The 26,250-nt window shown below is 51.2% G+C and overlaps 9 protein-coding genes across 9 annotated transcripts; 2 read left to right on the top strand and 7 right to left on the bottom strand.

The window, feature by feature from the left end:
• Positions 1-53: 53 nt before the first annotated feature.
• Positions 54-2,971, top strand: QC763_708600 (uncharacterized protein; the record flags this gene model as incomplete). Its single annotated transcript, XM_062915854.1, has 3 exons — positions 54-352; positions 399-1,275; positions 1,331-2,971. The coding sequence occupies 3 exons, from the start codon at positions 54-56 to the stop codon at positions 2,456-2,458; spliced, it is 2,304 nt and encodes a 767-aa protein (XP_062761854.1). The 3' UTR covers positions 2,459-2,971.
• A 75-nt stretch (positions 2,972-3,046) lies between these two features.
• On the top strand, positions 3,047-4,849 carry QC763_708595 (uncharacterized protein). The gene is made up of 2 exons (XM_062915853.1): positions 3,047-3,723; positions 3,782-4,849. Exons 1-2 carry the CDS (start codon positions 3,382-3,384, stop codon positions 4,763-4,765), a joined length of 1,326 nt encoding a protein of 441 aa, XP_062761853.1. The 5' UTR covers positions 3,047-3,381; the 3' UTR covers positions 4,766-4,849.
• Positions 4,270-6,640, bottom strand: QC763_708590 (uncharacterized protein). The gene is made up of 3 exons (XM_062915852.1): positions 5,754-6,640; positions 5,110-5,694; positions 4,270-5,034 (listed from the first exon to the last, which is right to left on the bottom strand). The coding sequence occupies exons 1-3, from the start codon at positions 6,000-6,002 to the stop codon at positions 4,897-4,899; spliced, it is 972 nt and encodes a 323-aa protein (XP_062761852.1). The 5' UTR covers positions 6,003-6,640; the 3' UTR covers positions 4,270-4,896.
• An 889-nt stretch (positions 6,641-7,529) lies between these two features.
• QC763_708588 (uncharacterized protein) lies at positions 7,530-7,820 on the bottom strand (the record flags this gene model as incomplete). Its single annotated transcript, XM_062915851.1, has 1 exon — positions 7,530-7,820. One exon carries the CDS (start codon positions 7,818-7,820, stop codon positions 7,530-7,532), a length of 291 nt encoding a protein of 96 aa, XP_062761851.1.
• A 3,043-nt stretch (positions 7,821-10,863) lies between these two features.
• QC763_708585 (uncharacterized protein) lies at positions 10,864-11,517 on the bottom strand (the record flags this gene model as incomplete). Its single annotated transcript, XM_062915850.1, has 1 exon — positions 10,864-11,517. One exon carries the CDS (start codon positions 11,515-11,517, stop codon positions 10,864-10,866), a length of 654 nt encoding a protein of 217 aa, XP_062761850.1.
• Positions 11,518-11,704: 187 nt separating this feature from the next.
• On the bottom strand, positions 11,705-12,244 carry QC763_708584 (uncharacterized protein; the record flags this gene model as incomplete). The annotated part of the gene is made up of 1 exon (XM_062915849.1): positions 11,705-12,244. One exon carries the CDS (start codon positions 12,242-12,244, stop codon positions 11,705-11,707), a length of 540 nt encoding a protein of 179 aa, XP_062761849.1.
• A 2,520-nt stretch (positions 12,245-14,764) lies between these two features.
• Positions 14,765-17,141, bottom strand: QC763_708580 (uncharacterized protein; the record flags this gene model as incomplete). Its single annotated transcript, XM_062915848.1, has 3 exons — positions 14,765-15,883; positions 15,938-16,034; positions 16,178-17,141. The coding sequence occupies 3 exons, from the start codon at positions 17,139-17,141 to the stop codon at positions 15,052-15,054; spliced, it is 1,893 nt and encodes a 630-aa protein (XP_062761848.1). The 3' UTR covers positions 14,765-15,051.
• A 1,759-nt stretch (positions 17,142-18,900) lies between these two features.
• Positions 18,901-20,094, bottom strand: QC763_708560 (uncharacterized protein; the record flags this gene model as incomplete). The annotated part of the gene is made up of 1 exon (XM_062915847.1): positions 18,901-20,094. One exon carries the CDS (start codon positions 20,092-20,094, stop codon positions 18,901-18,903), a length of 1,194 nt encoding a protein of 397 aa, XP_062761847.1.
• Positions 20,095-20,728: 634 nt separating this feature from the next.
• PDS5 (Sister chromatid cohesion protein pds5) lies at positions 20,729-25,336 on the bottom strand (the record flags this gene model as incomplete). Its single annotated transcript, XM_062915846.1, has 3 exons — positions 20,729-21,454; positions 21,506-24,946; positions 24,998-25,336. 3 exons carry the CDS (start codon positions 25,334-25,336, stop codon positions 20,729-20,731), a joined length of 4,506 nt encoding a protein of 1,501 aa, XP_062761846.1.
• Between the last annotated feature and the right edge of the window lie 914 nt (positions 25,337-26,250).

The following is a 26,250-nucleotide window of genomic DNA, read 5'->3' as shown; positions in this document are numbered from 1 at the left end:
CCAAACTACCTGCCGGCTACCCATCACATCCACCCGTCAACCGCCCGCCTGCCATGCCGTCGGACAAGGTTCCCGTCGTCGTTACATACGAGAAGCCCGGCACGCAGCCGCCCATCTATGTGGCCGGCACCTTCTCGAACCCACCATGGACTCCCGAGGAGATGTCCTACACCACCGATCAGAATGGCGAGCATGTCTTTTCGAAAGAAGTTCTTGGTGAGATTGGATCCAAGCACCAATACAAATTCCGCATTGGAAACGGTGATTGGTGGGATTTGGCACCGGGTCAGCCAACCGTGACTGATTCTTCTGGCAACACCAATCACGAGCTGGAGATTCAACCACCAAAAGAGTAAGGGCACACAAAATACTATCGTCACTCATATTAACGTAGACAGATCGAAACCTGATTCGATCGAGGACAAGAAGCCGGCTGTGGTGGGCGAAGAAAAGTCTTCCGATGAACCAGCCGGGCTTCCCGAAAAGTTTCAAGGTCAAAAGGAGTCAGCCGAAGAACCTGAAGAGGCCAAGGCTTTCAAACCAATTGAGGTGGTTGAAGAGACCCAGGCCCCGCAGGAGTCAGTCACGGCACCTGAAGAGGCTGAACCTTTGAAGCCAACTGAGGTGGTCGAAGAGACCCCAGCCCCGAAGAAGCCGGTGGAAGAACCCAAGGAGGCTGAAGCTCCAATGCAGTCAATTGAGGAGACTCAAGCCCCCAAACAGCCAGTCGAGGCCGGCAAGGAGGATGAAGCTCCCAAGCAACCTACTGAGACAGTCGAGGAGACTCATGTGCCCAAGGAGGTTGAAGCTCCAAAGCAGCCAGAGGTGGTTCCCCAGGCTCCAAATGAAGCAACTGAGACTTCTGAACAGCCTGAAGCATCCAAGGAACAGACCGCGGTAACAGAAAAGTCTGAAGACCCCAAGGAATCGACCGAAGTGGTTGAAGATTTGAAGAAGCCGACCGAGGTGTCTGAAGAGAGCGACGTCCCAAAGATTCGCGTCAAGGACTCCACGACTACCAACATTGTGTTGCCCAATGGTAGCATACTGGAAGCCATCAAGGCTCAGGAGATCCGAACACAGTCTGGTGCTGGCACTCCAGACTTTGTGAAGACTGCCGCCGAGGTTGCTGATTCTGCTGCGCTTCTGCACGAAGAAGTTCCGGCAAAGGATCCAAGAGACGGCTTGCTCGAGAGGGCACCTACTCCCATGTCCAAAACCGCGGAAACCGCTGCAGAAGTTGCGGATACCGCGGAGGTTTTGGACCAGGTTGATGTATGATCTTCCACATCCTAGTTGATACGTATGCACACAGTACTGACACCAACAGGCCATCCTCATCTCGGAGCCCCATATTGACGACGACGACGACGACGACAACCTCCTCGGCCCCCCAAGCGCCAGCCAAGGCGATGAGCTTCCTGCCCTCAAGTCGCCGCTGTTCCCTCACGAGTGTCCCAGCCCCCCTACGCCCGGTGATGCTGTCGAGCGACGTGAAAGCAGCGACGACAGGTCACCAATGGAGGACATTGACCCTGATCAGATCGACTTGAATGATCCCACACTGGAACGTTTCCCATCCAACCGAGAGGAAATTATCGATACAGTACGTAAACTGGAGACGAGTCTCAACGAGGATCAGGCGTCCTTTGAAGGCGTCCCCCCTTCCCCTGTCATCAACTCTCCCCTGGAAGGAACGCAAGATATCACCGACTACATCCTTGGCGATTCGTCAATCCCTACTTCCCATCGAGGTTCACAGCATCTTGAGGTACCTAGGCCCTCCCATGGCTCTGCGTCCTCCGTCCCGGTGTCACCCTCCCTTCAAGTCATTTCGGAAGCCGAAGAGCCCGCCAGCGAGGAAAACGGAACTACCCCATCACCTATTATATTTTCTAACCCAGAAATGAAGTCCAGGCCCAGCTCTTTGAAACCCCGATCGGAAGATGACGAAGGTGTTTCCCTGAAGGATAGCATCAGCCCTAGGACCGCCGAAGCCCCTAAGACCGCCGGCGATATTCTGTTCAGGGACACACCGCCGCTCGAGGCCTCTGGCGACGCTGCACCTACGAAAGCCAACGGCCTTTCGCTTGAGGACCACTCTAACACCTCCAAGGTAGCCGACGAAGCCGAAGCACAGGTCCCTGACGATAGGTCCGCTGCTCCTGCACCTGTGGCTGTCGGAGAGAGAGCCACCGACGATGAGATTGCCGAATCATCGCATACCACGGCCCTTGAGTCGGCCAACAACACCAACAGCCTCAAGAAGAGAGCCGCTCCAGCACCCGAAGTTGAACAAGAGATTCCTAGGGTTACAAGTCCAGTATCGAACCGAACGACGGGCGTTGAGCACAATGGGGTGAGCTGGATCCAGGCCTTTTTCCGGCTGCTCTTTGTGGACATCATCGGAGGCTTCATCAGCAGATTATGTGGCGGCAAAAAACGAAACACGACGTAAGACATTTGTTATTTTCGCTACTACCCCGGCAACACTTGTGAACTGGACGATTCCCGGCCTGTTTTCTCGTGGTGTTTTTCTTCTTTTTTCTTCAGCACCGTTGTTTGCCTTTTGCGTTGACTCATTCAGTTATCTCCTAGGTTGATGACTGCGGGCACGGTAGCGGTATTGATGGGGTTTGGGGTTGGGTGGTGGACACTGGTGGGTAGATCAAGGGGGGGTCTTACGCGTTGAGCAGGGAGTTTTATTTTTGTTGGTTCATAGGAGTTTCATGATGATGAGATTATCACTTTCATGGCAAAGCAAAAATGGGAATTATGAGTTTTTGTTTGGTGCTTTGCGGTCCTTGAGCGGGGGGATGGTAATTGTGATCAAGGGTTGGGGGGGGGGGGGGGCGATGAGATTGTATAATACTTGATGGAGTGTGATTGTGAAACTCTCTGCTTACCTAGGGGTATACCTATTTGTTGATTCCTTATCCATAGCCTGCGAATGAACTATTGGTTACGTATAATGAGGAACGCTTTTTGTACTTGTGCATGTTCAACAGTGATAGACAAAAAGAGGGGGAATATATCAGGGTTAGGGTTAGAAGGAAGTAATATCTTGGCAAACCCCACAATTCCAGCCAGTCGGAGCGCCAGTTGAAGACCTCCAAAAAAGTTCTGGAGCTCGTCTGTGTGTGTTCCCGCGGCCAGCTTGCTGCAACGACGAGACGAACCACCACCTTTTTTCTTTCGAGCCGACGAACTCGCCTCTCCCTCTTCGCCGCGCGATCGATCGTTATTTTCTCTTTCCCGTGTCCGGAGTCAACGAACACACACACCCACACGGGGTAAGGCTTGCGGCAAACCACCCGAACGACTCTTACGAGGAGGGGTTACTATATTTGGCTGAGGAAAGGGAAAGAAAGAAGGGTAGGTATGAACTCCCTTCGCACAGCGGCGGCTTCCCGGCCATTACTGGCTGCCATGGCCACCCGGCCAGTCGGTCTGGCGAGTGTGATGATTGCCAGACGGCCAACCACGGCGGTGGTGGCGCCGAGGCGACTGGCTCCGGGGTTGGGGCTGGTGGTGAGGACAAAGACGACAAAGAGCGCTCTTCACCTGCAGATGAATGCGAAGAAGAAGGCGGATGCGATTGCGGAGAGGGAGAGGGAGATGGAGAGGAAGATGGAGGAGGCGAAGGTGCTGGGGGAGAGGTTGTATTTGTGGAATCACATCCAGGCGAATCATGTGCTCTGGAGCACGACGAGGGAGCTGAGGGTGAGTTTCTCCGGAGGGGTGGGTGCAAAGGAAGGGGTGGGATGCTAACTTGGAGTAGGCGAATAAATCCCTGAGACAGGTCCAGTTCACGGGCAAAAAGAACACTCTGATCAAGATCCGCAAGGATTACTGGAGGCCCATGGCTACGATTCAGTTCCCTGAGGGGGAGGGGGAGGCGGGCCTGTCGGTTTATCATAAGCTGGTGGAGCTGAAGAAGAGGCACGAGCTGGAGTGGGATGATGGGGGGGAGGAGGCGAAGAGGTTGTTGAACTTGACCAAGAAGGAGAGGGGGAGGGAGTTGAATGATCAGAAGGGGAATTCTGTGGCGGATATGGCGTTTGTGCTTGGGGGTGGGGGGAAAGGGAACAAGGTCGCGAGGAATTTTGAGGAGATTAGGGAGTGGAGGCAGAAGATTAGTGATGATATGAAAAAAAGAAAAGAGTTGGAGAAGGAGTTGGAGGAGTTGGAGGAGAACAAGATGAAGTTGGAGGATACGCAGAAAGAGGTGCAAAGGAAGGTGAAGGATGTTACAGAGGAGGAGGGGGAGGGGGAGGGGGAGGGGGAAGGCGGGGGGGAGGATATGGAGGTGAAGGAATCTAAAAAGATCGCAAAGGTGAAGAAGCAGATCGAGGAGGTTAAGAACCAGATCCAGGAGCTACAACCACTGGAGGAACCGGTCCCGGTACTTCACAAAGTCCGCGTGTTCTGGGCCAACGAGCTCGATCACCACTTTGCCGAGAGCTGGCCAGACAACGTCGAGCATGTTCTTGGCTTGCCGGAGGATGATTGGACAAACGAGGACTTGGAAAAGATGATCGCCAACCAGGAGAGGCTGGTGGACCTTCACGCGGTGTTGGCGGAGAAGAAGCTGGCGAAGAGGGAGGAGAAGGCGAAGTTGAAGGAACAGCGTGCGGCGAAGAAGGCGAAGAAGATGCAGCCGTTTTTGCCTACGCCTGAGGGCGAGACTGGGTGGAAGAGTAGACCAAGAGCGCCGAAGCCGTTCACGGGCAAGGCGCCCAAGTGGGCTAAGGAGGGTCTTTAGAGCTAAAAAGGTGGGGGGGGGGGAGTATGAACAATCGTGTATTTTTAGATGGAATGGGCATTTGTGTGATAAAATTGGGAGGAGGATAAAAAAAAATGTGTATTATTCAACTTGTGATGTCTATCCATTGTCTAAACCTTGACGGCGAACTGTTTGAGGTACTCGTAATCGGCCACGTTGGCGTCGACCGTCTCCCTGATCAGCCTTTGCCCTTCCTCGCCGTACTTCTCTTTCCATTGGGCGTTTTCTTCCTCTTCGGTTAGGATCTTCTGCATGCGTTAACATTCTCGAGGTCAGCAATCATCCCCATCACATCCCCTTTTTATGTTCCTAGAAAAACTCACCGGCCCGTTCACCCTCGGCTTCAACTCTGTGCTCCCAATGGCATCGTCGTGAAAGCCGTTCCACTTCTCGAACGCCTCCTTGGCTCGCTTGTGCTGCTCGTCGTCGTCCCATTTGAGCATTTTGGGGTCATAATCGATCCCCACGTCCTCACAGTACCGCTGGATGATTTCTGCGGGGTGGTCGAGGAGGTCGTCGGCGTCAATGACTGTGATTTTCACGGCATCTTCGTCGTGCTTGTGGCCGTTGGCTTTGGCGGATGGGGGTAGGAGAAGGCCTTCAGCGAGAAGGTAGTCGAAGAGGCGACGGAGCTCGTCATAGCCGGCTTCCGAGGGCATGAAATTGTGAAAGCCAGTTTTGGATGACAGAGGTGGGATTGTGCACCGGTAATAAGAGGGAATTGCGCGGCGGGGGTGGCGGATGAGGAAGGTGAAGTGGAATTCGCGAAGGAGGGAGATGGGGAGGACGGTTGGGTTGTTGGAGTCTGCTGGAGAGGCAAAGGAGGAGAGGGATGGGGGAATGCTGACTGGTTTTTGGTGCGGGGGGAGGAGGTAGTGGGTGATGTCTTTTATGAAGATGCGTTTGCCCTGTATTGAGATGTTGTCAGTAAGTGGTGGATTGGGGGAAATAAGGGGTAGTAACAAACCTCACTGGCGGCAGGGTCGAATATTTGGTCGACAACATCCTTGTAAGTGATCTGGGAGAAACTGCTCTTCTTGCGGCCCTCTTCATCATCTTCGAAACGTTCGCTCAAACGCTCAGGACCGTAGTAGAAGGCATCACCGAATGGCTCGTGGACACAGTGAAGGATATCATGTCTGGTCATGAAGACGCGCTCAAAGGCCGTTGAACAGGCCCTGGGGTGGGTGGCCACGAAGATGGGTTTGTTCGACATGATGACGATTATTTACTTGAAAAGCCGGGTGGATAGTTGAAATGTATCAAAGAAAAGATCAAAATTTCCGCTCAATAGCGAATGGTCAAAGGTTCAGAAAGATTCAATTCTACATCCGGAACCCCGAGTCGCCGGCTCCCTCCGCCTTTTAAACCTTTTTTCAAAGCGGACGTTGCGCACCGTCTGACAGTCTGACAGGGCTGCAGTTAGAACCAACTTCATGATGCCGTGGGTACTCAATACGGTTTACCAGGGAGTAGTGGGATGTGGCAACAGACGGGGGGAGCCCCACGAAGCCCAGGAACCGTTCATGTCGATTCCAAGGCACAGGGTCACCCTTAGACGCGCTACAACCCGCAAACGGGGATTTGGGAGAGGTCCCATTGGCGAGTCGTTCAAAGAGCCTGCCGCGATAGAATGTACCCCAACTGCACGTGTCCTTGGCAGAGGGGCCTCGTGAGAGGAGAGAATATCTGGATAGAGATGCCGGGTGTGGTCATGATCCCTGTTTTGGAGGAGCATGCTCTGTGGGGGTTCAGCTTTCTCGAAGGTCTCTGTTGTGGAAGGCGATGATGTCGTTGAAACCCCACATTCCTTCTAGCGCCCCAAGAAACCGAAGACTGTTCACATTAACACAGATCAAGACTTTGAATGAATTTGTGAGCCCGTGATGTTGCGAAGGTAATTAAAGAGCTACAAAAAAAAAGAATTATAATAAAAAAAAAAAAAGAATCAAGTCTCGTCCATCTGCTTACATCTTGTAAGTTAGTTATTGCAATTATCACGGAACTCATAAATGCACTTACAATATCGACACCGGCAGCGCCGGCCGCAGCCTCAGCCGCCTCCTTCTCCCCCTCCTCCCCCCCCCCCTTCTCCTTCTTCGTCTCTTTCTCCTTCTCCCCCTTCTCCCCCTTCTCCCCCTCCTTACCAACGGCCGCCTTGTTCTTGGCCTTGTTGGCCTTCTGCCGCTCACGGCGGCGCTGCTTGCGGGCCCGCCTCACTTCAGCCTTTGCAAGTTAGCCTCGCTACGTAAGCCATCTAAGGCGAAACAATGGTGAGTACTTACTTGGGCGGCGAGCTCCTCGGCCGTTTTCTCATTCTGGCATACGTCGGATCTTGTTAGCAATGGCAGTGTTCGAGTCCAACATAGGAACGAGTACACATCATAGGGATCTAACATACGCCATTCGCGGGAGTTTTCTAAAATGTGCTAGCAAGGTCAGATAACATTGAACCAGATGATACGACGCCCTTGCGGCGGCGGCGGTCTTGTTCTGGTTGCGGGGGTTGCCTGCAGATTGGTTGCGTTGGGTCTAGTATAACGTTGTTAGCGTTTGATATAGCGATGGGAAGGTCGTCGATGGGAACAAGTGCTTGGAATCTGGTAAAGGAAAGGAAGGGGAATCGGGCAAAGGAAAGGAAGGAATCCAGTGAAGGCCTGTAGAATGGAAGTGAGTGATATCGCAACAGCATTTGAATAATGTCAACAGTGAACGTTTTGGGATCTCGTCATCACTACCAATCTCAGAGTAGAAGCACCTTGACTGAACACATTTGTATTGCCAAAAATGTGGATAGTCTAGCTAAAATAATGACTTCCTGGCCTTGGACCACAACATGGCATGGGAGACTCGAGAATCCGGCGCGAGGACACGAAGAGGTACATATATTTTTGCGCTTGCCAGCGCTTGCATCCGCGAGCAAGCTCGCGGCAAAGGCCGACGCTGTCTCGGGCGAGGCGCCGGCGAGCGAGACGGAGACCGTAAATTTGGCGTTGACAGAGACTAGTTTAGTTGCAATGTTAGAGCTTCTCATGTTCATAGTTTCAAGTCTGCCACATATGATAGATAGGTAGGCACTCCGTCCACCAATTGACCAACAACTGTAGACCACTGGAACGTCTTTCCTCAACCACAAGCACGGTCAGGCTCTCTCGAATCTCGACACGGGTGCCATGTGGGTGCTAGACCTTTGATAATTTCTTGTGTATATGGAAAGTGAGGGGGAGTTTGTGGTGCTGATGCACATGTGCGAAGAGTGGCAAGATATGGACTTACTGGTGTGTTTGGGGAGGCGGCGTGTGTGGATAGCAGAGTGTCTATGATATGCCAGTTAGTAAATATACTTATGCGCGCAATACATCTATGCTGCATTGCAGAGTGGTGGGCGTCGTACGTTGGCGGTTGATGATGCCTGAGGAGAAAAAGAGCATTGTGCGGGCACACATCAGCGAGACAGGAAGTATCCAGCCTGGGCCTCGTTCGTTTACATAGGGAAGCCAGTCCCTGCCCTATTCCTGCTCGAGCTACATCGTGCCCTGCCTTGCCACCTTTTTCTATTTTTCAGGTTAGGAACATGGCAGGCAGTACGGATTGGATGGACATTAGGCGTACCTTCCGCTGTTCAACATTCCATCTCCAGACAACCCACAGTTTTGGAGTGGGAGTCTGGAAAAGAGCGCGGTGAATCACTTCATGTCAATTCAAGGCAAGACGGAGGTTCTTCTTAAAACAAGTGTTGTCTGATCTGGCTTGAGAGTCCATCTTCTTCAACCAATCTCGTCAGGCTATACAGAGTCCTTGGTCTAGAATATTACAGGAAGCTATATCAGAGCTTGATACCTAAAGTAACATGTTCGTTAATGAAGAAACTAGGATATTCCTTCATCCAACTTCCAGTCTTCCAGGTTGCTTGGACAGGACCTCGGCCATCATTCTCAGCCCTCCAGAGATTGCCTCAGTCGGGCTAGGTGGCCCATGGTGAGGTTGAGTAATTGCCGTGATGATCAATTGGTCGTGGGGGCTTTTGTCATTGCGGCCACTGCGATGGTGATTGAACCACAGCTTGACTCGGGAATCTGTGATGGTCAAAGAACGAACAAGGCATCATTATCGGAGGCAGTGGTGATGAGAATAGCGAGAGTTTCGGCACCAGTGGCGAGCCCGAGAGACAGCGTTCAGGTGGTCTGTTCGTGATATTGATACTGGTCAGGTTGATAACTGCCGATGACTGCTCCTGTGCTCTTTCTGCCCTCTGGGCTTCTTGTCGACGGAACGGCTGTCGATATAGCTGGCCCACGAACGCCCTTTTGACTCCTTTGGGATAGGCAAAGGCGGGCATCGAGTTATTGGTAAATAACGGTAGGGAGTCGCAAATTTAGAAATGGATGTATGGTCCTACATGACTGGTTGCAAAATGTTAGAGGAAGCTCAGCGCGGGGATCAGAAGGCGTTTGCGATGAACATACCCCGTTTGGTGTGAGAAAGGACGCGCGCTGAAACGATATATCTTTCCATCGCGCCCCCTAACGTTCCTTGCTCTAACCCGCCACGTCAGCCATATCAGCCAGTATTTGGTCAGCAACATCGAGGGATCAACTTTACCATGGAATCAACTCGAGCACACCCACCACCCGCATGTCATTGACACGACCAACGAAAACTTTCCCCATGTGAACTCCTCCGAAGGGTATTTCAACAAAGCTCGAAATTCCACTTTGCGTCCTCGTCCCGAACTCAACGACCCTGAATCCTGCATCGCACCAGACGTACCCCCAATCCCACACCCCACGGCTCTCAGAGAACCCCTTGGAGACCTACTCACACCTGACAACTACCACCGCCTGTGAAGATCAGCATCATCTCGCAAACAAAATAAAGCGCGCCATCAGGGAAACAGTTCTCCCCAAAAAAGCATCATGGCCTTTGAGATCACCAACCCCATCGTCACCAACCTCATCGTCACCAACCTCATCGTCACCAACCTCATCGTCACCAACCCCATCGTCACCAACCCCATCGTCACCAATCATCAACCCGTTCTCAACCACTATGCAACCAATTCCCCCAGAACATTACTCCATACTGACAATATGAGCCACGTCAGCAAGAGTCACACCAACACCCTCATGAAAAACGATGAACGACACCAACACCCCTCTTACCTACACCAGGAAAACATATTCGATGCCACAGGGGCTCCCACATTTCCAACACGCCCCTCACCATCTCTTTCGAGTGAAAACAAGTAACCCCACATCGCAAGACGGAGACCACCACCAACTTCTCGGTCCTGACTCAACTGCAGCGACGAGCGCTAATCCCTGGCCCAATAGAAAACAGACCGACACTCCTCCTGACCCTCGAGTACAAAAGGGTGCAGAAAAAGACGAACTTCCCTTAAAGAAAAAAAAAGGGCGGCAGTGTGAATAGAAAGACGGACACCCACCCCAAACTAAAAAAACACAAACAAAACCCTGAATAGAAAGACGGACACTATTCAAGGTTTAAAAGGACGAAATGCCCTTTTACCGCCCTGAATAGTCTCCACTACAATTGAACAAGGCTGTTCGATTGTACTATGAAGATGACCTAATCCTAGCCTTCGTGTCGAGAAAACCCTGCGATTGCTAACAACCGCGGGCACCATCTCGACCACAATGACCACGATCCAGCCGCGAAGAGATGAGGCTCGACACGCATGAAGATGCAAGACAGAAGTCCTGATCTAATACAGTGTAAGACACAACCGACGCTATCGAGGAAACACGGCTAACATGCATGAGGATGAGGACCAAGGCCCGGAATCCAATCCCATGTAGCAGGCTCGACACAGCAACCAAGGCACCACTTTCACGCATGGAGACGTTGATTGAGGGCAATCATGGTCCGATACCGCTAAATGGCCCAAAGCTGAAGATGATGATATCGACTCGTTCTGTGGGACACACCCCGAGGACTGGCGCCTTTCAGATTTGATGCCACAAAACATGAGTGATGGGTTCGATAGGGTACAGGATCTTTCGGGCACGTTTCCTGGCATCAGGAACGTCGCTTGGATTCCGTGTACACGTATAACATCAGTACTTTCGGACGACGTAGGCACCAGTAAGGATGTGGAAAGCGGGAGCTGTGTCCACGGTTGTGAAACCGCACTGGACACACATCACTTTCACTTCCTCCGGGTTGCCGTTTGAACGGTCGGGGTTGCGAGTTCGTCCCGCCCAGATGGGCGACAGTCTTCTCATTGCCCGGGTGATCGGAGCCCAGTTGAGCTCGGCCAGCTTGGCTCTTCCGATGGCGAGGTTACACTCGAGTTGCTCCTTGGCAAATCCAACGACCTCAGGGTCGTCCGATGCCAGGCACGTTAAGGTTGCGCGGATCGCATCGTTCCTAAATCCTTGGTAAAGAGGCAGGGCAATGTTGACTCCAAGGTGTGGAGCCCTCACTCGCTCTGCGCCAAGATACTTTCTCAACGTACCTGTATGAAGGGACTGGAACATCAGGGAGAAATACATCTCCACGATGTTCAGCCGCAACTGCTTGGAGTTGTTGAAAGTACTTACATCTGTCCCAAGAGAGAGAAACTTGAAACTTCTGGTGCTTGTGGCAGCCCAGACCAAGCAAAACAGTGCGGCTTTCCCGACACCACCAAACTCGTCGAGAGGCTGTCCTGTCTCCAATAGGACCTGCAAAGCAATTGCGTGCCTCTTGTGACAGCTCACCCTGGACATGATGGTATCCCTCGTTTGGCCAACATATAACTTGAAAATGTGGGGTCTTCAGGATCCTCGCCGACTCCGAGATGCCATCCTGGGCGATTGGGAAGGTCACCCTCCTCTAGACCCTGAAGGTATGTCTGGTCCGCAATTCTACCTGGAACGACAACGTTGGTTCACATATTGGGATCAACGCACCTTTTCAGCAACTCAAAGAGCGCACGGGACCATGCGCATCAATGAACTGTCGGTAAGGCTGGTTCGTCATATTGGAAGAAATGTCCAATGTCCGATAAAACAAGGCCTTTGAACGGTCTAGGGATGGGTCCTCAAGGTCCACAGAGATTGACAGAGGAACCATCTCCCAGACAATGTCATCATCACCTGTGGATTCGGATACATCGACATCAGCCGCCTCCCATGTTGATCGGCCGAGTACAACCTCCCTGAGGCGAGCCTCGGAGTGCAGTAGCCTGATCAGCTGGAGGCAATCGAGCAAGGGACTCCTGCTCGGTACGATGCCTCGCACCCAGTTTGTTCTTCGAAGAAAGAAATCGGGCATCGACAGTTTGTTGCTTGATAACAGCATGAAGCTGTTGTGTTGGTACAGAGGAAATGGACATTGTGTTGTTCCATTCCGCTCTAGAGGCATCGTCGGTATCGCCAATGAATTTATCGATGTCAAGACGACCACTAGGCTCGAGTGACTCGTAGTCCACAGCCTTGAACCCCACGAAGTCATGATCAGCACCAGCTAAAACAAAAAGATGACGCAGTCTGTTGATGACTGCAACATTCTCAGGACGAAAGAAAACTTCTAGATCAGCCTCATCAGGTGTCTGGGGTTCGACTTGGCTCCGGCGCTCCATCGCAACCATGCAAACCAGGTCGCGAAGATGTGCCATTCAAGCATGACCACCCAACCAGCCTGCAATCGAGCTACAAATGCGGTTCTTTTCTTCTTCGATGTAGCTGTCTACCAGTCGCTGCGCCTTGGATCTCGCCCTGGTGAGACTGGGATTCTTGATAACTGGCTCGTGGTAGACCCCCAAAGTCTGCCAAACGCAACGGTACAAGGTCATGTAGACCCGGTAGTCAGCGCTGGTGAGCGCCTTGAGTGGGGGAGTGGGCGCGGAAACGAGAGGTCCGGGCATGTTGCTGCTGCTGCTGCTGCTGTTGTTGTTGTTGTTGATCGGTGGTGGTGTGATGGTGGTGGTGTTGTTGTTGCTATTGTTGTTGTTGTTGTTGTCGGTGTTGCGTGTGGAAATCTAACACTTCAAAGCACGAAATTTGAAAATTTGCGGTCGGGCAATGGGGCCCTTCTGCTGTTCATAGCAAGTACAAGGTAGGGTATGCTCCTTCCCCAGAAAACTCGGCACCAGTGACATGGCTGGTAGAACTGGCAGGTACCTATTATGTATTGGAATGAACACCTTAGAGGTTCAGCACCAGCTCCACATTCAATTCTCTGGAGCATGACATGAATAAGACGCAGTATTTTTACCCAAGGCTCAACCGAGCAGATCGACGAGGTAGATAGGATTCGATCATTAAATTTGGGTGAAGGTGGAAGCAGAACCTTAGTGAGCTTCACGGGTGGATTACATGCTCGTTGAGTACATATATGGGCATGCTACACTTTTTCGGATGGCCTTCTTTTGTCAGGCATATCACAAGTTCAATGTCATGCTTCAGATCAACTATCTAAGCCTCTGAAGTCAACAGGTCCTCCATAAAATCTACACCACCTCTAAAACTGTCAGAACACAAACTCAAGCTTAACTAGTGAAAGATAAGCTGACAATAATATATCGAGATCGCAGAGCCACAAGCTTAGCTTTGTTTGTTAGTGAAGGCGAATAAGCAAAGGACCTGACGGCACACATGTATTAGCAGCAATCAACGCAGCGTCAGTCTTTCCATTAATGTTGCAAATGGCAAGCAATAAAAGAATAGCTAATGATTATTATTAAAACTAAAATGTTTTAAGAAAACTCTCTGATTGCTTTTTAAATGTATTTTAAGGCTCATTGTATTCTACTTTCAGACTATATCTCATACTTATATATGAGAGTTAAGTTCACAAATATCGTCAACTCCTCCTCGAAGCTTATACGATAACGGGCATAAAGTATATTTTAATGTATTAAGAAACTCGCTTAAATGAAAGGGTAAAGAAGTCATTTTAAATCAACGTATTTTTCATCATGTCACAATGAAATGCCAAGGAGGGAATGTCACCTTTTCCTTTAAATGCTGTAATTGATTAGAAAGAAATCACCCTTGAAATTCTTTAATAGTAATACTAAATATTTTTTTTTGAAAAAAAAAAATCCTAGAATATTATTTAAGTTAGATAGTACGTGTAGGGTAGGTAGAAAGCCAAAAGGTTGTTTTCGGCCCTTCTGGCTATTTAGAAATTACTAGACAATTACTGTCAAATTCTGCGTTTTTTCTTTGGAGTAGTTTGGTATTACTATCGAAGTATTTGGAGGGTGGCTTCTCTTTATGCTAACTTATGTGACATTTAGAAGGGTTAGACTGACATTTGCTGCGTTATAAGTTCTCAGGAAGGAGCGAGGGCGTTGTAAATACGAAAATATAGCAAGCATATAGGCTATTAAACGTATGTCAAAGCTTTGAAAGATAGAGCATAGACTTTGAAATATTGTAAATAGACTCTAAAATATAACAAGTAGGCGTTAAAAGATAATAAATGGGCCTTGGAAGAGAAGAAATATATGTGAAAAGATCAAATATAGGCCTTAAACACTAGGCGAAATGTCTTGAAAGATATATTTAACGCATAAAACACAAGAGCTAGCGCCGTCTATCCTCTTTAAATGCATTGATAAAGCAATCCTCTCTCTTTCATTCTCTCAAGCCACTCCAGGATTGAGAAGGAAGAAGCGATACAAACCTCAGTCTCTCTTCCAGAAGGCAGATCCTTGGCTCGTTTGCTCTTTCCTCCAAAGACCTCGTTCCGGTCTTTCCTCTTCTCTTAAGAGGATAGAGATTAAGTAAGGACTTTGAAACACCCCATGTTTATTTACTTTACTCCTCTCTATTTTATGTTGTACTTGGCAGAGTCCTTTGTGACCTTTCTCTTTGTAATTACAACTTTAAATAAAAAGTCTTCGCAACTGCGACTTTGCACTCACAAGAAGCAACACCACTGGTTCACTTTTACAATAATAATCGCTCTTAAAAGCCATTATAATCTAAGTTGGTTCTGAGAACTCGCCTCAGTGAAGACCTAGCCTTGTAACACGATGGCTCGAAACTCTATTCTGCCTTTGCCCTGGGCATCTGATGCAGGATGCAAACTGCTGTTTTTAACAATACTTCCATAAACTGGGTCGCAGATGTCAGCAAGGCAACAAACACAGCAGCCTTCTGTCCAATCCCTCCCTCTCAACCCACTCCCTATCGAGTACATTCCCTTCATCTTAAACAACCATAAACTCTAAGTCTTTCCCCTTCCCTGGCATGTCTATATCTACAGTTGTGTAATCCAAGGTTCTTTGTATTTTCGACTAAAACCATCTATCATCCAAATAGTGAAACAACCCCTTCAAGATCATCCCCTTTCTTGCATATAACATCTCCCAACTTGAATAGATCGACCAAGGCGAGATCCTCAGTGTTATTATCAGGACCAAAAATAGAGACTAAACAACTCTGGAATATCTCCCGTGAATACTCCTTTTGATCTTCCTCAAGAACCATGTTGTCGCCAGCTTCTCGGTAGCGGCAGTCATTTTGTTTTGCTCTCTGAGTTGCTACATCACCCACTAAACAGACCCAGGTCAGTATCTGTCTCAGCTCTTTCTTTCTTCTGTGATGTTGCCGGAGTTGTGGATCGACAAGTAGGTTGTGTGCTGGTGAAACAACCTGAGTGATAATCTGGAGATGGTGTCGAAGTAGGCCGACTAAAGTGGTGTAACCGCCGAGGTTGCGGGGGTGGTCGGGGAGGAGGTCTTTGAGAAGGAGGAGGGAGGATATACGGAGGGCTTGTTCGAGAGTTGGTGTGATGTCTAGAGGTGTTTCTTCCGAGTGTTTGCTGAGTGGGTTGGGCAGGGTGAGAAGGTCATATGTGACGGATTGGAGTTCTTCTGTAAAGATGTAGGGGTCGAATCTCATGGAGCTGGTAGTTGACTGTCGGGCTAGATGGACTGCTGACGTGAAGTTTGACAGGGTGATTAGGGTTGTTATGACGGAGGGGTGGATGTCGAGGGGTTGGAGGATGGAGTTGATCGTGTGGGTAGTGTGAGCTAGTTGGGCTGGTGGTAGGATAGCGGTTGTGGCTGAGGGAATTAGAGAGCGGGTGAGCGGGAGATAGGGAGTTGAGGCGAGGGCTGTGGCTCCTTTGAGGTCGGCGCTGGACTTTCATGTTAGTTTGAGTGGTTAAGGCCAAAATAGGGAGCTGATTTACGTGTGTATCCTCCTTACCACCCACGTTGGCAGGCTTGTTAGCCCTCCTAGTACATCGAGCACTTTTTGGAGTCCTCGCATGTGCATATCCCAGTGATCTAGCCTTCCCACATAACACTATTTGTTTTCATGTTAGCCTCGTTCACAAATGATAAAAAAGAGACAGCAGATGAACGGACCCCCATCCAAGCCAACATCGCAATACAATGCAGTGTTATCGCATCCACCCCTCCACCCTCACTCCCGTCTAGCTTCTTGTTCAATATGGCGCATATCTTCGATATGTGATATGCAAACCCTCTTGGTTCCGTCTCGGATTCAGATGCCAAGTGGTGCTGACGGTTTAGAACAGCTTCAGCTATTTCCCCACACATTAGAACGCAGTGAAAAGCGGCGATATCAGAGAAGCCGATAGAGCTCTCGTTATTGTCTGAGCGTGCGGGATTGTAGGTCACAATGTCTTCGTAGGGGTAGAGCTGGAGAGGCAAGTGGTGAGTGTTGTAGTGGTGGAAGAGCTCCCAGCCGGACTGGGAAGGGGAGAACGGTACGGGGTAGGTGGCTGATTCGGCTGGCGGCCAAGGCGGCGGTAGTGGTGGAGAGGTAATGGCAGTAAGGCTATTGACCTGTAGATGCTGCTGCTGGCGGGCATGATACCCCTGAATTGTAGGAGAGAGAAAAGGCTGTTGCTGGAGTTGAGGCTGCCGTTGTGAGGTTAGAAAAGAAGAGCCAAAGAACTGGAATGCTGTCTCTTCCAACCGAGGCGGTGGTGTAGCAACAGATGACCGGGATGGTGGACGAGAGTCGGGAGAAGACAAATATGGTGAGGCCGAGTTTCTTCGGTGGTCTTGCTGTCCCTTTGGCTTTGGAATTGCTCTTCGTCGTGGTTGCTTCTTGGCCTGGTGCTGTTGTCCCGTTTCCGACACGAAGCTGAAATTTGGCGTTCGACCTTGCCCTTCTTGTACACTTGTAGCTGCCCCAGCAGACTGTAACTCGTTGCTTGTATCGGCGAATTTGATCTCTAGAAGAGATGTGGACTTTGAGGGAGACTCCTTCGTCAAGCGAAACGACTGTGTGCCAGAAGACGAAGAATCCTGAGCTGAGGTATTCACAAACGATATCCCATTAAACTTCTGCCTTGATACTTGAAGTCCGCGACGAGTATTAACCAGTTTCCCATCCTTGACAGTCGCATTGAAGTGGTCCATGTTGTCTGGTCGGTGGCGTGTGAGTTCTCAGATTCTGGTCTTGGCTAGAGGGCGAGATGGGTGGACCACTCTTGCAGTTGGACGACGAAAAGGGGTTGGTTCGAAAGAAAACAAATCGTCGATATAACAATGAAATGATAGACGCCCACAAGTTTCAAGGAGCAGGGGAACCGGCTGCAAGATAAAGTTTATAAGCATATCGTGCTTCGCCTGTTCCTTGACCATGTCCCTGTTTGCTGTCTGCCTGCGCTGCTATGTTACTACAGATGGAGCTAAACAATGACATGCAAGTTGTGGAATTGCCTATGCGACACGCTGCTGCGCGGGCTTCTATGGCGGCCGCTGGACATGATGGAAGATGGAACTGACCGAAACCACCATGCCCTATTAAGACCGCTGCCCGAGAAACATCTTGTTAGGCCCCGCCGCTACGACACCTCACGAGGCTGCAGGAAATGACAGATAGATCAATACTGCATGTATATACTGCAGTAGGTATGTCGCTGTAAGGTGAGGTAGAAAGGCAATGGAAAGCATACCCTGGCGCTCTGTGATCACCATCGGAGCTAATCTCATCTTGGAAACACTACCGCATACGGAAGCCTGATCCAAGCATATATGAGGTTCGTTCCATTTCCTGAGGCAAATCATCCTGTGCTCTTCTCCACGAGTTGCCCCTTTGAGCTCCGCTGGAAGCCCTACAAAACAGAATGCGCTAAGTTCTCACAGGTCAAATAATAGCATGTCCACCAGGGCTGTATGAGTAATCTGTTTCGCATATATGATGATTATCGCGTCCTTTCTCTTCAGAAAGCCACTGAGAAGACCTCAGTCAAAACATATGCCAAGAACTATCTCCTCGGCATGTCACTCAAATCAAGAGTGAGCCTCCATCTCTGAACGTCCAAGACACCGATCCCCTCTGCAATTCCCGTATAGCTGGATATGCAGCTTAGTCAATCAGGCTCCAGCTTACAATAGCTGGAATGAGTTCCACGGATGGAACATTGACGGAGACAAGCGCGTGCTACTGCTGGACTTGCAATAGTGCCCCCTCGGCGACGTCTGACGATTTCCATAACTGGCAAGCGAGATCCTTGACAATATGACATAGAAGAGGGGGAAAAAAAAGGTTATTTCCACCATCATCCCCGGCCGGGCATCAGCGGGAACCAACGGGTAGATCGTTGGACGGAGTTGTGGTACGGCGCATAAATGCCCGTTGTCATATTCTAGTATGTTGAATCCATCCGGAATCCGGTAAATAGCCAATAGCTTTCCATGGCTGGCTTGTCTGAGGATGCGCGAGGCCAAGATTCGGCGATGGTGGAGTTGTCGAAGCCTCCGAAAGTGCGCTGTTACCGGGCAGCTGGGATCTCACGTCAGCCACCGCCAATGGGTCAGCAAAGACACACTGGGACATGGCAATTTTCCCATCTCCAACAGCTCGTCCGGTCGTCACCGGTAGATACTATATGTCCTTGAAGCCTTGATCAAAAAGTTCCAAGCATTCTTCCATTATATGTCATCCGTGGCTCACGTTCGGCCCGGGAAGGAATTCCGATATGCAAGGGCGTTTGGTATGACCCTAGTAAATCGCAGATGTAACCCGTCATCTTTCTTGCAGAAGCCAAGTCTTGTAGTGTCGTAGCCTAGTATTCATCTTCGGGACTCTGTTCACTTCCCAGCGGCGCCGGCGGCCGGGATCAAGACAGAGGAATCCATAGCCGTCTCCAGACACGGCTGCCCGGGTAGAATCCTAGTAATAGACCTTCCCTTTCATCAGCACCCGGGCAGTCCTGTGCAGCTCGGCCGAGACAATCTTCCCGTCCTCAACCATAACTCCCACATCAAGCTTACCACTCGGGTGCTCAATAGTAACAACGCCACTCTCAGCATCCAGCCCTACCGCAAGCTGATTCGGAATCGTCCCCTCCAGCCTCGCCGCCGCCCCAAGACACAACGCCAGCGTCAACGGAGCCGCCTTGTGCGCCTGCCCCATCGATAGCGCCAAACACTTGATATTCGCCCCCTTCCCCCCTTCCCTGGCCGTCACCTCAGGAGGAAAAACCATCACCACCTTCGGTACACTCTCAACCCTCGGATCCAACCCCATCATCTCCGCCCCCGCCTGCCTAATCTCCTCCAGCTTCCCCTTCAAATCCTCATCCCCCTCCACCCTCCCCGGCGTCAACCCCTCCCACCCCTCAACCCCCAAATCATCCACCCTCACAAAAACCCCCGGATTGCCCACATCAACCAAACTCGCCTCTACCCCCCCACCCCCCCTCAACCTAAGCACATCCACCCCCCGTCCCGTAGGCAGCGTCCTCCCCGTCTTCGCCCCCCCCGGCTCCAAAAACCTCATCACAACCCTACTCCCCCTCCCACCAACCCCATCCATCTCATACCCCCCCTCACTGTCAAACCGCAACGGATTCCCCCCAACCCTAAACCTACTCTCCACCACCTTCCCAGTATTAGTATTAAATATCCTCACACACCCCACCATCTCCTCCTCCGCTCCCTCTTTTCTGAACCCCACCCCCCTCCTCTTCACCAGCCCGTGATCAAACGCCACAGGCCCAACAACACTGCTCAAATTCCCACAATTCCCCCCCATGTCCAGCACGCCGTCCTTGATACCAACCTGAACAAACGTGAAGTCCACATCTACATCCTTTCTGCTCGGGGGGGAAAGCACGCAGATCTTGGACGTGGACGAGATCCCCGATCCCATCCCGTCGAGTTGTCGACCATGAGGATCTGGGGAACCCATTACTTTGGGCAGGACAGAAGGCCAGTGAGATCGGGGAGGAAGGTCATGCTCGAACATGACCAAACCGTTTGACGTCCCGCCGCGGGCGAAGATGGCGGGAAAGGAACGTTGGGGTGTTTGCCGGGCTGCTTTGAGGGGGAGGCGCACGAGGCGGGACGTGATGGATTTTCTCATTGTGAGAGGGGAATGGGGTCAGGTGCCCGAGATTGTGTGATGTGAATTGAAAAGAGTGAAAATTCGGGGTTATTGATTCCGCGACATGTGAACAGCTTTTCTCAGAGTGAAAGTGAGTCGTGGTAGTGGTGGTGGTGGTGAGTGGATGCAAGAACATGGAATCCCCTTTCCAAAACTGGTCCGGCAGCGTCAATTGATTGGATGTGATGGGGAAAAAACTACAACCCTAACCCTCTCCCGCTCGCTCGCTTTTTGCAGTTCGCCAACTCGACTTCCCCTAACCCCTGAATCAGATAAAAACGGCTGCCTGGTGATACTTCATTGCAGACGAACACCTACCAATTTCCTCAAGATGTCCATTCAATTTGAGAGACTCGGACACAAATTCCATGAGCAAAATAATCATTCCCACCTACCATATATACACATAAGAATACTCCCCCCTTTTCCCCCTCCCTACAGAATGAACCTAACTAACCCTGAATCCAGCTAAGAAAGCGAAAAATAAAAGGTTCCCTCTTTCCTCTCTCAAAGATAGGTAGCAGACAATATATAAGAACAGAGAACAAAACAAGCTTGACCATTCACGCCGCTACCCCCCTTCCTAAGATTACCCTACCCGTACCGCACCTCCCTAAGCAGCAGCAGCCCTCCCCCTCGTCGCCCTTCCAGACGTCCTCGTCGGCAATGTAGTCTGCTTCTTTGCCGCAGCCGGCGCCTTTTCCTTCGCAGCTGGTTTCGTCTTTTCCTTTTCTTTTGTAGCAGCAGCAGCTGACCTCCCCTTCCTTCCATTAGCCTTTGCCAGCGGTGGTGCTTCTTCCTCCTCTTCTTCAACCTCCACCTCTGCCTCCTCTTCCTTTTCATCATCTGCCTCAACCTCCTGCTCTTCTTCCATCTCTTCTTCGGCTGTCTTCTCATCCGTCATTTCCACATCGCCCTCTTCCTCATCCTCTTCCACTTCCTCAGGTTCAGAAAGTTCACTGCTGTTCTCATCATCCCCCTTCTCCCCTTCATTCCCGGTCTCTACTTCCTCATCCGACCCTGCCTCCTTATCCTCCTCGCCATTCTCATATGCCCACTCCGCCACCCCATCCAGCATTTCCTCATCATCTTCTGACGAGTCCCGCTCCATGTAGGACTGATTGCCCTTTGCCATTGACCTTCCCGAGCGACGCCTATTGGCATCTGAAATTGCCGATCTCTTGGGGGAGGATGGTGCCTTTTTCGGCTTGGAGGGCTTCTTGGGTTTGGGCGTGGCAATTTTCCGTGCTTCTTTGATCCTGGGCTCTTTGGGTTGGACTCGGGATTTCTTGGCTGCTGGACGGGATTCAGCGCTGCCATCAGTGGTTGATTTGCGCTTCTGATTTATTATTAGCACCCGTGCCAGTAGAGTAGAGACAAACAAACATACCTTCTTGCGATCCATCGCCCTAAGCAAATCATCCAACTTCTCATCAATCTCATCTGGCACCAGCACCTTCTCCGAAATCTCCTGCGCCTCTGTGTGCGACTTGAGAGGACCATACAGCCCCTTCGGCAGCCCAACCTTGTCAGGCCAGGCATTAAACGTCCAGTTCTTCTTCTCCTGCCATTTGCGAATGATTACTTGAGTCAAGTCACACAAGACCCGATGGCCGGTGCTCTTCGGATTAAGCGCATCCTGTGTTTGCTTCGCACGCTCCGCATACTTGGACAGCAACCCCAAATTGGACTCAGTGGCTACCAAGCTGACGTAAAAGAGAATATACCTCGCGTGATCAACCAGCTCATCCGGATCAGAGCTATAGTCTGGATGATGCGCAAGGAGCGAGAAGAGACGGGGGAGAACAGCCTCGAGCACATGCTGGTGTGTGCCCTCATAATGCCGCGCTCTTGACCGAACCCAAGTCTCGGTCCTCAACTTGAACTCCGCGTTGGGCTCAAAGGCCATCGAGAAGATCATGGTATAAAACCGGGTCCGCAGCCTGTCATCGGCAAGATACTTCTGCAGTTTCCTCACGAAGCCGTGACGGACCTCCTGAGCAGCGTCCTGTGTGGTCAAGGCCAGCGTGTTGAAGTCTTCAGGGGTGAGCAACTCGTCGAAATGCTTCTGAATGCAGAGCTTGAGGATAAGCTGAGCAGCAAGCAGCCGCAGCCGGGATTTGTGATGCTTTGGTGTGTTTTTGGTTTTGGTCATCTCACCCTTGTTGTGAACCAGCGAAATAAGCATCTTCCAGATCTTGGCTCCGTTTTCCTTTGCCTCATCGGCTTCCATGCTCCTCAGCTTGTTTGCCAGAGACTTGAGCGCCAGACACTTGGCTTGGCACTCCTCCTCTAACTCAGCATCGTCCACCCACTCTGGGTCCTTGTCGCCGGCCTCCGTTCGCACCTCGAGAAGGATCTTCTGGATCATTTCGAGGATCTTATCCTCTGCGTCCTGGGCAACCTTCGGGGCAAGGAGCTCGAGCTGGCTCACGGCCGAGAGCTTGTTGAGAAAGTGCTTGGAACCATACGTCCAGTCCTTGAAAATGCGCTGAAGAAGATCCTGAGCATACACAGTGCTCTTGCTGTCCTGTTTCGACAGCAGGATATTCACGGCATGCTTGGCCACCTTTGGCGGTTGGCCATACAAGGCGAAGCTGACCAAACTGTGGACAAAGTCCCGGTCCATAGGAACATCCTTTGGATACTTTCTGGCATATGTCGAACAAGCCTTCAACGTTTCTGCAACAGACGGGTCGTTCTCCCGGTTCTCGGTAGGCGCCTGATCTACCAGATCCTTGCAGAGCTGGCCGATGTGGGTCTTGAAAAGATCAGGGTTGCGTTGTGAGATTTCGTTCAAAACCTCATGTGCAGCGCTGCCCAAGCCATCCTTGTTAGACTTGGAGTAGTCCATGATGGTGGCCAAGTGGCTGCGGTTGAAGATGAAGCGGCCAGATCGGTAGAGGATGGGAAGCAGTGTCTCGTGAATTGTGGAGTCCTTCCCACCCTGAATCCGCTTGATGAGTTCCTTGAGAGCGTTGTGGACTGTCTTGAAATCATGCTCCTGCCCGATGATGTATCTGACAAGCCCACGATTCCGCCGATCGTTGGCCTTGGCAAATTTCAGCAGATCTTGAACGCTCTGTGGGGAGTTTGGCAAGAACTGCGCGATATACCGGACCGTCTTGTGAAGGTTGGCCTGTTTCTTGTCCGCGTTGTCATCCATGACACCCCCGTTGAACAGCTCGCATTGCTTGATGTATGTCTCGAGGATCTGGGCGAACTGTGGCTGCCTCGCTTGCAAGGCGAAGAAGGCTTTCTTGGCCATTGGGTCGAGAGATCGCACAAGAAGCAATATCCTCTCTGCTCTGATAGCATCAGCATCCGCGGCGGCGGCGGCGGCGGCAGCAGCCTGTGATTGTGAGCTTCCATTCGCAGACTTGGAGGTCTTCTTTGCTGGCGGGTAGTTCAGAGGGATCAGGCACTCAAAGATGACGCGGTCCAGCAGGGCATTGACCTCGGCATCATTGGCATAAAATGCATTGTAGATGCGGCTTGGAACACCGTCGAGCGCTGCAGTCACGGCCTCATTTCCAGCAAGCACTTCCCCAGTTCCAACGGCCCAAAGTTTTCCCAACAAGGACATGGCAGCCACCCTCACAGCCGGTCTTCGGTCACGACAACGGTCGGCCAGAGTTGACAGAATGGATCCCTCTCTGGACACGCCCCCGTTGGGCCCCAGCTTGAGAATAACATCGCGGAAGCCAAATGACTCGATCGCCTTAACAGCTGCCAGTCTGACCTTCTCATCGCTGTCTGAGAGCTTCTCTCCAAGGCCTTGGATCAGGGTAGCCTCGTCTTCACGACTGAGCCCGATGCCACCGGCAGACGTTGACAAAATATATCCTACTGCCGTCGTCCAGGCAGCTCTGATGGCTGAGGCTTTGTCGTTTTTCCTGCTGAGGAAATTGTGGAAAACCAAACTGTGTGTTTGCGGGAAGGACATGGCAGAGAGTGGCTTGGTGAAAGTGTTCAGTCCCTGAACTTCAACATTCTCCTCGGCGTCCATGCTGAGTGGTGGGTAGGCAGCAGGATCCAGAACCGGCGGCGGTGGTGGCCCTGCAGCACCAATTCCCGATATCATGTCTCCCAATGTCTCCGTTGCCAGTTGGCGTAAATGCACATTGTCGGCTGATAATTCGGCATCGACCTGAGGAACAACATTTTGGAGAACCTGAGGTGCCGCTTTCCATAACTCCCGAATCAAATCGTGTGCCTTGCTCAATTCCTTCAGATCCGATTCAGAGGGTCCCGATGGGCCCTCGTCGCCATCCTCGTCATCAGCTCCCTTATGTCCGCCGGGCCTAGCGGCAAACGAAGTAGCGTCAACAATAACGTCACTGAAATACTGGCTGACGAACCTCGCCATTTTGTCGGGGAATGTCTGGCACAAGTTCTTGGCTATTTGGTAAGCCTCGGGCTCATCCTTGGCCAAGAGTGTCGCTTGATTGTCGTCGATTTGCACATGGTCGCGCCTCCTCCTACCCGCCCCGGGGCCAGCTGCTCTTAGAAACTGGGCCATGATGATATCCACGACCTTTGCTGGAAGAGTGGCGGCCTCATCTATCAGCACCCCGAGCATTTCGGCCATGCTAAACTCGACATCCTTTGCCACTTGCTCTCCCGAAGCTGACTTGACCCCTGATACACCGTCGAATATATTGGAAAAGAGCGCGAGGAGGAGACTGTCGCTGCCGTCCACATCAAGCAAAAGCACTACACTCTTGATTTCGGTGAGAGATCTAAGGACATATTTGTGCTGTGTGTTGTATGGATTCGAAGGGTCGAACAAGGCTGGAATGATAGATGTGACGGTAACGTTAAAAATGTCCTAGCTTCAGATTAGCAGCAGTAAATACACCACCGAGACAGCAGCCCATACCTTCATCTGGGTGGGGGTAAAAGGCGCATCGGGTGCGCATAGTCTAAGGATATCAACAACACAGCAAGCGGCATATGCTCGTACACCCTTGTCCTTGTGGCTCAGTATTTGATGTGATGCGACCTCCTTTGCAACCTTTGTCAACGAGTTTGGGTCGACGACTTCTTGGTCGAGCTCCTCCAGCTCTTTGGACAGGGTGTTGAGATGCTTGAGCAGCTTGTCGAGGGGAATTGGCTTGCCAGGACGCCATGTCAGCGACTCGTTGAAATGCAGCGCGACGAGCTCGGTCTCGGATTCCTCCTCTTCCACCTCTTCCGCAGCGCTCCGGCGAGGCGCCATGATGCGCGATAAGTTCCGACTACTCGGCTGGGTCGATGGATTCTGTGTGTTGATGGATTCTGTGTGTTGATGGATTGGAGTGCTGTTGACGGCCGACCGACGTTCTGAAGCGGGGACGGCAAAACAGAGCACGCGCGCGTGTGTTACCGCAAATTATCGAGTGCTGTTCGCGATTGGCGATTGGAGATGGTTCGCGGTTTGTTTCGACCGAGACGGCCGAGGGATCGCAGCGGCGTCGTCTCCAGAGTCCCAATGAGAATAGTGTCGCTATTGCTGATCGTGCCGTCGTGGGTTGTGGGTCATACGTCGTAGGGGATGGTGTTTTCGTCGGTGAGATTATGGGTAGGGACAAGGTGGTTGAGGTCTGTGGTACGCGATGCCAGGCGCGTAACATTTAGTGTGCATCAAATCGTGGGGGCTGCCAAAATTTCTTGGCATAATTATGCTCCGAGCGGGAAGCTCCAGTTCTCTTTCACACAACGTACCATACAACCAACATTTAGCCTCCTAATCTCAATGCCAGCCTGAGCTACTACCTAGTACAGCCTAGCAGTCGTGGCGGGAATGCGGCATAAAGTTTATCGTCAAATCATGAACTCTCCTGGTATCATATCTCGTTCCCAACGGCCCATATCAACATCATCATTGGTAGCTCGTATGCAGTCATCGTGGATTCCACAAAAGACTCTCTTCATTCTCCTCTATTACCACATTGAACATGTACATGGACTGTGGGCATGGCGAGATCAGGACGTGACTTCCTTTGTTGAACAATTCCTGTGGGTCTTGGCGCTGCTGCCTCAGGTACCCGAAACCTGAGTGAATGGCTGATGACATCCGATGAGAAGGTGCGATGGGCAACTTCATTGTGACTGAGATGATATCACTCTATTTTCTTCATGAAGTCTACGTTA

The sequence above is a fragment of the Podospora pseudopauciseta genome (assembly GCF_035222475.1).
Source record: "Podospora pseudopauciseta strain CBS 411.78 chromosome 7 map unlocalized CBS411.78m_7, whole genome shotgun sequence".
NCBI classification, from domain to species: domain Eukaryota; kingdom Fungi; phylum Ascomycota; class Sordariomycetes; order Sordariales; family Podosporaceae; genus Podospora; species Podospora pseudopauciseta.
This window is presented reverse-complemented; position numbering and strand designations above follow the sequence as displayed.

What these genes read in the sequence shown, in the direction of transcription:
- QC763_708595 (XM_062915853.1), top strand. Translation starts at nt 3,382, where the DNA reads ATGAACTCCCTTCGCACAGCGGCGGCTTCCCGGCCATTACTGGCTGCC. An exon ending in GCACGACGAGGGAGCTGAGG is followed by an intron (nt 3,724 to 3,781) that starts GTGAGTTTCTCC and finishes AACTTGGAGTAG; the next exon opens with GCGAATAAATCCCTGAGACA.
- QC763_708590 (XM_062915852.1), bottom strand. Translation starts at nt 6,002, where the DNA reads ATGTCGAACAAACCCATCTTCGTGGCCACCCACCCCAGGGCCTGTTCA. An exon ending in TCGACCCTGCCGCCAGTGAG is followed by an intron (nt 5,695 to 5,753) that starts GTTTGTTACTAC and finishes ATCTCAATACAG; the next exon opens with GGCAAACGCATCTTCATAAA. An exon ending in AGCCGAGGGTGAACGGGCCG is followed by an intron (nt 5,035 to 5,109) that starts GTGAGTTTTTCT and finishes TAACGCATGCAG; the next exon opens with AAGATCCTAACCGAAGAGGA.